The sequence below is a fragment of the Falco rusticolus genome, chromosome 4 (assembly GCF_015220075.1).
Source record: "Falco rusticolus isolate bFalRus1 chromosome 4, bFalRus1.pri, whole genome shotgun sequence".
In the NCBI taxonomy this organism is placed as follows: domain Eukaryota; kingdom Metazoa; phylum Chordata; class Aves; order Falconiformes; family Falconidae; genus Falco; species Falco rusticolus.
In genome coordinates, this window is record NC_051190.1 from 83,904,586 (window position 1) to 83,914,933 (window position 10,348).

The 10,348-nt window shown below is 41.1% G+C and overlaps 1 protein-coding gene across 1 annotated transcript; it reads right to left on the reverse strand.

Annotated features, from left to right (window-relative positions):
* Positions 1–5,773: 5,773 nt before the first annotated feature.
* Positions 5,774–10,058, reverse strand: POLR1F (RNA polymerase I subunit F). Its single transcript, XM_037386819.1, has 4 exons — positions 9,816–10,058; positions 9,521–9,662; positions 7,615–7,823; positions 5,774–6,240 (listed from the first exon to the last, which is right to left on the reverse strand). Exons 1-4 carry the CDS (start codon positions 10,031–10,033, stop codon positions 5,847–5,849), a joined length of 963 nt encoding a protein of 320 aa, XP_037242716.1. The 5' UTR covers positions 10,034–10,058; the 3' UTR covers positions 5,774–5,846.
* Between the last annotated feature and the right edge of the window lie 290 nt (positions 10,059–10,348).

The following is a 10,348-nucleotide window of genomic DNA, read 5'->3' on the forward strand; positions in this document are numbered from 1 at the left end:
GCACCATCCTGAAAGGAGTTCGGATGTCAATGGTTTGTTATCTGAAATAAAAAAGGAGCTGATGCAAAAATGTAATCTTGCTCCAAGACTATGTCTTATTTCTCCTGATGTTGATATTAATGATTACTGATGCAGCATAAATTTGCCTTTCTTTTTAGGCCAGCTTTTAAATGTTGCTTTGACTGATCCATAGATAATTTTTCATTTATCTATACATTAACACTTCTATTATGAGGAAACAAAAGCACAGACTGTATCTTCATACACAGTAACAAACAAGCCTAACCAGGTGACTTTATCAAGGCCAAGAGTAGCCCAGTCCAACTCTCCTTGAAAACAAGATGACTCTGGCTTCAGCCAGCTTCATGAATTAGTGGCAGTTGTTTCACACCAGTTCTGACAAAATGCTTTCAATGAACCTGGGACTGTACTTGCACAGCCCGCATTCCAGTAACTGCTGCGTTTGCGAGTCTTCAGCAGAAGTTGTGTGCGCTGTGCATATATGTATCACAATGAGGTCATGCCCAAAGATCATAGCTTTGCAGATAGAATTGTAACATTTTTCTGAAGGCAATCTTAATTGCAACTCAAGTCAAAGTATTTGACAAAGATCTGCTTTCAGTGTCCAGAGTTCTAGTGGATCTATCATACCTAATGTGAACTTCACAGCAATATAGTGCTGGCAGACTGGCTTTTACCAGAGCTTCTGGAACATATGGTTCTCAATCAATTTGTGCAGCACAATGAACGCAATTGCTCTTGAATGGGGCATCATATTTCAGGTGTAGTAAGAATATTCTTAGAGAAGTTCCCATACACCAAAGGCACCAGCAAAAGAAAACATAAAGAAGGAAAACAGGGGATAAGGAGCTTTGAAGTGCAATAGTCAATCATACCTTGGTACCTGCCTTCTTAATAAGTATATAGCTTCAGAGACCAAAGGTCACAGCTCAACCTTCTAGTCATATGAAATATCCTAAAATAATCCATAGAAGAGGAAGGTATTGATAATGAGTCTTGTACCAAAATTTCTTTCTCTGTTCATAAGGTTTCTGTGCTGTGGATCAAGAGCTACTGCAGTTCACTCACCTTCTGTACAGAAAGTTAATTTTAGCTGTTTCTGTAGACAGATTTCTCAAGGAAGTCTTTGTAGAGTTGAACTACCTCTGGCTGAAACAAAAATGTTCCAGCAGCAATAATGCACTACAGACATACCAGTTTGGGAAATGGGAGGAGATCATCTATGTATTCAGTGTCTCACAGTAGGGGTCCTTAAAGCGGGGAAAACTAAAGCTCATTCCTTCTTGCCTGTCTCCACTCTTTGCCTGGGACAGTTGGCTTCAAGGGAACTTGAAGCCATTTCCAGGCTGCAATTGCTCGTAATTGCTTAACATCTGGTCAATTGAGTGGCTTGCTACAAGAGGTACAGCTGAATTTAACCCAGCTCTAACTTAGTTATATCCAAAGCCATGATGAAAGACAAAAAAAATCATGATCTGTGTCTTTAAAAATCTTATTTACAGACAGTGCTGGAGAAGTGTGAAGCTTGATTTTCAGAGTCTTGGTTTTTTTACATCAATCCAGAAGACAAAGTATCTTCTCCCTGTAAGAAAGACTAAGTGTACTGAATACTGCAGTCCTTCAGGCTTCATTGAAATGACAGAATTTCTGAATGATAAATAGCAGAAAACATTATGGTAAGAAAAATATATGCCTTACTAGAATGAAACTATTTCAGTCCCTTTATAGCCAACCTTAATAATCCTGAGCATCAGAGCACATAACCTTTTCACAGGTATATGGAAAACTGTAACTTCAGTAGTGTGGGTATGTAACTACCCCAATACTTTTTACAGCAAAGGTCTGTACTGTCTGAGGGCTGTCAAAGGCTGAGGTACTTCCAAAGGCAAGTGGTTAATTCAGAGGCAGATTTGATCAAGGCACATGCTTCCCGAAAGGCAGTCTGCCTTACTTAAGCTTTTTAAAAAATCGTTTCCCTAGAGCTCATCCACTGGGCTGTTTGGGCTGCATATTTTAAGCAGCACCAAACTGCCAAGTAAAAAGCAAGTAACTTGTTTCTAAGAGAAGCAAGGAAAAGACAAAAAGCAAAAGTTAACACTGTAGATCATTGCAGGCTTCAGAGAATAAAAAACAGTTGTTTTAATGAGAGCTAAAAATACTTTCTTCTAAGGGCACTTGCTCTTCTGGCAAAGGCATATAATACACTGAGAAACATGTTTGCAGAATCAAAATATTTATAATACTACAAATCAGTCCCTGCTTTAGAAACTTATTATAGCTGGTTATTTTGGAACTACATTTTTCATAATAAAGGCAAAAAATTATCAACTATAGACAGAAGTGAATATTAGCTTTGTTGCCAACTTAAAACAGGAAAAAACCAGCATGTTTTGTCTAGATCACCTGATAGTAACAAGCTATTATTGGTGCAACTATCAATATAGTTACAGGACAAAATACAGTTTTACTTCCCTAACCCTCTCTTTGCTATGTGACAGAAGTGAGTTGTACTAGCATGCACTCTGAAAAAAGAAAAGAACAGAAGGGCCAAGTAAATACAAAGTCACCTGATCTCACTGGAAGCTTTACAAATGTTTGTCCTCTATAGTCAAGAAATCTTGGCTCAACTCAGAATTCAATACAACTCTTCATTTGTAGTCCAGGGGAACACAGAAAGCTGAACGTTTATAACAATCAAACTTCAGAGAAACTTTTATGGTTCAGCTTCTTTCCTTTTTTTAATTTCAAGCATTGGAAAATCTTACTTTTAAAGCAAAAAAACACCCAAAGAGAAGTGATTAAAAGTCATGATTAGAGTGACAATTAATTTCTGAAAATCCAAATTTTCTTGCCATGTTTAGTTAATGCAAAAAGATTGTCTACATCAACAGTGCAGCTGTGAGACTGCCAATTTTGCCTCCAACTGTGAAAAAACCTTTTCTCTTTTTTTTTTTTATTTTAAATTTTTTCTTCACTCTTCCCCTTCCAAAGACATAAACCAGCAGAAAACAGTCAACTGTTTTGTACAACTGTCAGGCAAAGGAATCTACAATTTTATTTTTAACCTATTAACCTAGCAAGAATTTAACGTAACATGTTATAGTATTTGTGACATTGAAGCAACAACTTGTTCAGCAATCATGAAATACCAGCTTCTGAATTTAAATATTTTTAATTGCTCTCTCCTGTTGTATGCCAAGAAAATAAATCAAAAGATAATACAAGACGGTGCTGGCCATACTTGTGTGCCAAAAAAATCCCTGGCTTTAAGTAAGGCCCCAAAACTGACAGATTACTAAGTAAGACTTTCAGAAAAGTTGCTTAATACCCTCAAAAAAAACAGTTTGCATAATTTGCTAAATTACAATAGGCAATTCTCCTTCAGTAATAGAATGGGAAAGCAGCAAAAGCAGGAAAAAGAGTATTCAAAGTGCTGAAATAATTTATACTAAGTTACTTGATTCATTAGTTGCAACTTCAGTTTTTCTGCCCTGAAGGTCTCCTTTCTCTCCACACTGACGAAAAGCTGAACATGGCAAGACAAACTCTTGGTGCTACAAGGTGCTTCTATGAACTGGTGGCACTTGTCTCATGCCCCACTCCCTCCCCAAAAATGGGTCTGCTAGAGACGTGTTTCCCTTCCCTAAAAGGGAAAGTGAACTATAACAATTATTAAGGACTAACAGACCAAGTCACATGACTCTCCGTCTTCGGCTAGTTGCAATAGCAACTGCCACCATTCTTCTCTTCCCATAGACATCAACAAAAGCACCTGCACTTGCCATCCTCTCTGGTATGGCCTCCATACCTATCCAGGCAATTTCTTCCCTCTACATCAATCCATTAAAAAACAAAATATAAACAAACACACACACACAAGAAGAGGAGACAGTAGATAATTTCTAACTGTAAATTATGTCCCAACCCTCAGCCAGCCCTGCATGTTTAAATGTGAAGCACATTAGGGTGGGACTTTCTGTGCTACTCTCTGTAACACCTAGCACACCAGAATACTGCCCTCCGTTGGCCTCATAGCAATCTGTAACAAACGTGTAAGAAAGGTGTAACAAACGTTACCTGACTTCTCAGGCTTTGTCACAGTACAGGAAGAATGGACAGACCACTGTCCATGAAATTGCATGCAATTCAAGTGTCAGCATTGCCACATGTAGAAACACAACAGGGACAGTTCATGTTCATCTCAGGACTGTTTAGAAACTGCTTTCAAGATCAAGGACACTGAAGAGCAAGCAAAACAGGATATACTGAAATTTCTGCTGCCCTTAAACAGCTATTTAAGCTCATCTTACAGGTCTTTGAAAACTCTTAACTTGGTTCTATAACTTTAAAATATCTATGATGTACTGCCATGCCATCAAGTCTGGAAGAAACTTAAGAGTTGCCTTTGTAAATTTGGAGCTTTGAAGATACATAAAAGACATCAATATAGCACAAAGTGAGCCCTAAAACAAGTACTGTTACACTTGAAATTCAATACATGTTCAATGTGAATGGCTATGTTAGTAGGCACTGTATTTAAACCTTAGCGAAATGAGCTAACGGACCAGTGATGATCACTAGAGCAAAATGTTTTGTCACCTAAGGACAGATGAACAGCAAGTTTCCATATACAAGCTGTTTAGTTAAAAGGCTTCCACAGAGCTGGTTATGTCTTCTTCTAATAGGTTAGTCAACACCAAAGTAATCATGGCCTTGTATCTCAGTTAAAGACAGCCTAGAATGTGTCACACTACATTTCTCCCCAGAATTCCTCACAACAGAAAAGAGCTGCAACCAAAAGTACCAATATTCAAAAAAATTATCATACATGTACACCAGGAAAATTAGTTCATAGTAAAGCCACATTTGTTAATGCTTGTCATTTTCCCATTGTCGGAACTTTCCACTAACACCAATTCCAACATTTTAGAAAATACTGACGGTAGGTACCCGCTATGCTAGAGAGCAGTACTTGAAAGTTACAACTAGCACAAAAAGTTGGGAGTTGCACTTCAGGGGTTTTGTTTGTTGTTTTTTTTTTGTTTTTAAAAGAAAACTGTGAAGTCAGTGAACTTGATGTGAAAAAATGAAAGTTACTACAGTACGTCCCATTACCAACTGCTTTATCAGCCTGTATCTCAGTAGTATTGTAACCTGTAAGTGGTACTTCATTACACTAGATTAATTAATCTTCTCCCATCTTCCCTGCTTGCTCTGAATCAACTGATCATACCCTAGAGTACTGCGGAAGGTGTTCTGAAAGATCCAAGATGCTCGAGTTTGCTTAACCTTTAAATCAGGCTGTAGTTTCATTCACAGGCATTCACAGTTCCTTACTACAATAAAATAAAATTTAAAAAATAGTATCTCTTCTCAGCCCCTGAAAATTCAGGTGTATGTTCCAGAACCTCAAAGGTAAGCCTAATCTAGTCTAATAAAATTAAGGCACTGAGAAGCAAAAGATGGAATAAAGAATAGCAAAGATCATTGGGTTTTACCATGGCTACATGGTAACCAGTAGTAAATGCGTGGAACCAAGAAGCAGACACAGAGGTGATGCACGTGTTCCTGTAATTGCATTCCACTGTTCTTCTGGCGTCTTATTTTCCCATAAATAAAAGATAGATATTGCTTCTATCACATTCTTCCTATCACTTCTTTAAAAGCTCCTGCCTTTAAAGCTGTTGGTGTGCATATACACACAAACATCATCCCACCTGGCAGAGCAGCAGTAAAGCAATATACACATACATTTTGAAAACAGGCTTTTATTGGAACCTTATCAAAAACATCGGAAATCTTATTCAGGAAAAGCACTTCAGACTTCAGTCCCTTTTCTTTTTAGCTTTGGGTTCTTTTGACAGCTGAGATAATTTACTTTCTTCAACATCATTACAATGCTTTCTTTTCTTTTTCTTTGACTGTTTATGGTCACTTTGGTAACCACTGGAGTCACTAGTAGGCAATACAAGTCCCTGTTCTTCTTGCTTACACTTTTTCTTTTTCTTCTTCTTCTTTTTATCATCACATAATCCATTCACAGCACCAACACTTTGCTCTTCTGTGTTCTCTCTCCCAGTGTTATCTGTCTCACCTAGAGGCTCCTCTGTGATGTTACCTCCCCCAGAGTCATTGAAGCCATTCTCCTGGTAGTCAAGATTTTGAAATTCATCTCCATTTGCACTGCCAGTGATAGTCTCAGATTGTTTGGGCTTCATGCTGTAAAGAAATACACAAAATAAGCTGAAGTGGAGATATCTAACTGTCCCTCACACAGTATTTATTTACATCAAGTAGATAAAAGATAAGCATTTGCAAAAAACCAGCTGGAGAACATGATACTGTAGCTACAGAAAATCATAAAGCCGGTTTAATAATTTCAGGGTATTTTAGGGTAATTTCTGTTACCCGATGAGCTTCCTTCTTACTGCAGAATCAATATTCTCTTTCAAATCCAAGGCTAATTTTTTTCTCTAAAATGCTGTACAGACCACTTTGATATTCCCTCTTTCCTTGTACGCCTTCATACACTAATTCCTACTTACACATTGTGTAGTAATTTTTATTTTTACGTTTTTCACAAACATGCACAGTCAACAGCCTATTCAGTCATACATGAGACACACTGCTGGTTTTACCAAGCAACTACCTTGCTAAAGTCTACACAGCTAAAACAAAGGTGATGCCAGAAAAGGCAAAAAAAGAAAAAAACCCACCCAAACAAAATAAAAAACTCCAGCAGGTACCTTGCAACTGAGAGCACTGGAGAAAATGTCTAGAAAGACAAATATGGAAAGCATGCAGCTAAAAGGCATGGAGATGTCCCCAGAGGCACTGAGGACAACATTGTTAACTTTCATTGTAAGTTCACTGAAACAATTTAGAGCATCCTTCCAGATTAAAAAAGAAAAATCAAACAAAAAATATTATGATTTTTCCAGTAGTAGTCACATTGTACATTTAATTAAAAACATAAGCACATTGGCAGAAAAAAACACTGCTCAGCAAATGACCATCTAAAAATCAATCTGAACAAACTTTTAATCACTAATAAGATTTTTAGGAAGCTGCTCTAAAAGGAGGCATAAGCAAAAGGAGGAAGGTGATGCATTTTCTTGTATCATCTTTTATATTCCTACATTTTAGCAAGCATTTAAACCATCCACATGTAATGATTTGTGATTATGGAATGTGCGCACCTGTGTGGGCAAACACCAACATGAACACCGTTTTCAGGAACTGGACAGTTTTCACTTGAAAAGCCTGTGCACATTCACTAACACAGCTACTCTAGACATCTGGGGGTGCTATTTTGAGCACGTATTACATACACAATCAACAGTTCACAGGTCAGCACACCAAGATTTTTAAATCTAAGAAAAAACAAAGATCTATTTTTATTTTTCCAGAGAAAATTTTCATATGAGAACTAACACTAGGAAGTTTAGTTTAGGATAACTAAAACAGGGTATATATAGTCATGGGTTTGCGTAAAAATAAGAAAGCTTGAAGATTAAGATGTTAATTCAAATCATTTAGCTTGTAACAAACCAATGCAAACAGTTGAAAATATTCTCTAGTAGGTCACAATACCTGCTTTTAGTAAGTCCTCCTCGAATGAAAAACACCCCAGCTGCATCAGAATCCAAGTGCAATACTTGAAACTTCAGTTCATCCCCTGTTTTTAACCCCAGCTCTTGCCATTGTGCAGCTGACATTTGTTCAGGTTTAGGGATAGAAGCGTTGAAGCATCCATGTATCAGGCAGCCAATATGACTAGGGGCCACTTTATTAATTACACCCTAAAAAGACAAACAAAAAAAAGGTCATATGAAGTTATAGAAAGATCATTCCTTTAAATGCCTATGATATAAATTTAATTTCATATATGGGCACTTTTCAACAAGAGTTTATGCGCAATTTATGGAGTCAATTTATCCAGCAAATAAGCTAACTCTTCTTCACTAAAATCAACGCTATTCCTGTAAACTCTTCATACAACTCCTCCAAAAATAGAACTCAACCTGTATCTGCATAATAATAGAATCATTTAGGTTGCAAAAGACCTCTGAGATCATCAGGTTCAACCGTTAAGCCAGGACTGCCAAGTCCATCACTAAACCATGTCGCTAAGCACTGCATCTACATGTTTTTTAAATACTTCCAGGGATGGTGATTCTATCACCTCCCTGGGCAGCCTGTTCCAATGCTTGACAACCCTTTCAGTGAAGAATTTTTTCCTAATTATCAATCTAAACCTCCACTGGCACAACTTGAATCTGTTTCCTCTTGTCCTGTCACTAATTACCTGGGAGAAGAGACCCACCCCCACCTGCCCACTCCTTTCAGGTAGTTGTAGGCAGCAGTAAGATCCCCCCTGAGACTCCTCCAGATTAAACAGCCCCAGTTCTCTCAGCTGCTTGTTCTAAGATATTCTTTACACCCTTTACCAGCCTTGTTGCCCTTCTCTGGACATGCTCCAGCACCTTTACATTCCTCTTGAAGTGACAGCCCCAAAACTGAACACAGTATTCAAGGTGCAGCCTCACCACTGTCTGAGTATAGGGGGACAATCACTTGTCCTGCTGGCCACACAGTTCTGGATACAAGCCATGACACCAAAACATAGCCACAGTGAGTATCTGAATAAAACTGGTAACTCTTTCCCCACACTACAGCCATCAACTTCGTTTTAAAGCCATTTAAAGTTTGATTTACTTGCCTAAAACAGCATTCACAGTGGCACAGCACTACTTAGCAGCTAAAGATACAGATGACACCTAAAAGGCTTTCAAGTACTCCATTCAGTGGGTTTCTGACACGCTTGTACATCAAATGCTATTCACCTTTGTTCTCCCCAAGGGTGACTGAGAGGCTGAGGGTTTTTCCATTCTCTTCCTAGCAAGAAGACACATTAATTTCTTAAGACATAAGCTATGCTGCAAAAGGTACAGCACACAAATGAATGTAAGCCAACTCTCAACCTATTTTTCCCCACAAATACTGATGCAAGGGTCTTAACAAGCTTAAAGCTGTTCTGTGAGCCATACATCTCTTTTTACTGAAAGGTAGCCTTCAACGTGATGTACTGCTCTTGTACTTGAAGGAACTAAACTCATATGAGCATCCTAAATACTCCTGTTACTATTAAATAAGAACATGCATACCTGTTTGAGAATTATCAGCTCTTCAGAAAGAAGCATGGATATGATATTCAAAATTCTGAAGTATTTAATAATACGTAACACAATATGTTAACAATACATATTATGTAGAAGTTTGATAAATACAGGGCCAGTACAGATAGACGAAAGCAAGATCTACTACCACGCACTGCTAACAAACTACCGTGAACTACTCGTACACGCATAAGCCAGTGTTACAAAGTAAAACATAACTCCACCCCATGTCCCAGACCTCTGTTGATGACGGAGATAAGCCAAGCTTCGATTACTTTATAAAAAGAAATGCCCCGTGAGACGTCAGCGCGTTTACGCACCACCAGCTTTTTCCCCTTCTTGGGGCTGAAGATGACGAAATCCGCCTCGACGTTCAGGTGGATGAACCCCTTTTCGTCGTTAATGTCCCCCAGCTCGCCCACCACCTTGATGTTGTCGTACGCCAGCGGCACGCCCTGAAGGCTGGAAGGAGAAGGGGGCACCGTTAACGGTTAGGCCGGAGGCAGACCCGGCGGGGCGGCGAGCGCTCCCCCGGCCGCGGCGGGCCCAGGCGGCGGCGCGGGGCCCCGGCGGGCTGAGGCCCGAGGCCCGCCCCGAGCCGCCCGCCGGCCGCACCTCTCCGAGTAGCGCAGGAGCTCGGCGTCGAGCTGGGCGCGGATGCCGCTGCGCTTGCGGCCCAGGTAGCGCGGCGCCAGGGCGACGTGCCGGCGGTGCGGCGCCACCACCAGGCAGGAGTAGCGGCGCCCCACCAGGCCGCGGGCCACGGCGAAGGAGGGCACCGCGGCGGCGGGCAGCGGCGGGGCGGACGGCGCAGGCTCCCCTGCCGCGGCCATGCTGCGGGCGGGCACCGGCGGGGCCGCGCGGGCGACAGCGGCAACTGCACACGCCGCAGCGCGCCGTGATGGCGTCACGCACCGCCCGGTGGGGCGGGGGCGCGGCGCGGGGAGTGACGCGTTTCCGAGCGCCGGCGGCGGGCCCGGGTGTGAGGGGAACCCCGGCGGGGCTGGCGGGCCCTCGGCCCCTGCTGCCCAGCTGGGCCCTTCCTTTGCCTCTGCCGCGGCCCTGGGCGGGGGGGTGGTGGCGGCCTGTGGTAGCCCCCTGTGGTAGCCCCCTGTGGTAGCCCCCTGTGGTAGCCCCCTGTGGTAGCC

What these genes read in the sequence shown, in the direction of transcription:
- POLR1F (XM_037386819.1), bottom strand. Translation starts at nt 10,033, where the DNA reads ATGGCCGCGGCAGGGGAGCCTGCGCCGTCCGCCCCGCCGCTGCCCGCC. An exon ending in CTCCTGCGCTACTCGGAGAG is followed by an intron (nt 9,663 to 9,815) that starts GTGCGGCCGGCG and finishes TTCTCCTTCCAG; the next exon opens with CCTTCAGGGCGTGCCGCTGG. An exon ending in AGAAGGGGAAAAAGCTGGTG is followed by an intron (nt 7,824 to 9,520) that starts GTGCGTAAACGC and finishes TTGTCTTTTTAG; the next exon opens with GGTGTAATTAATAAAGTGGC.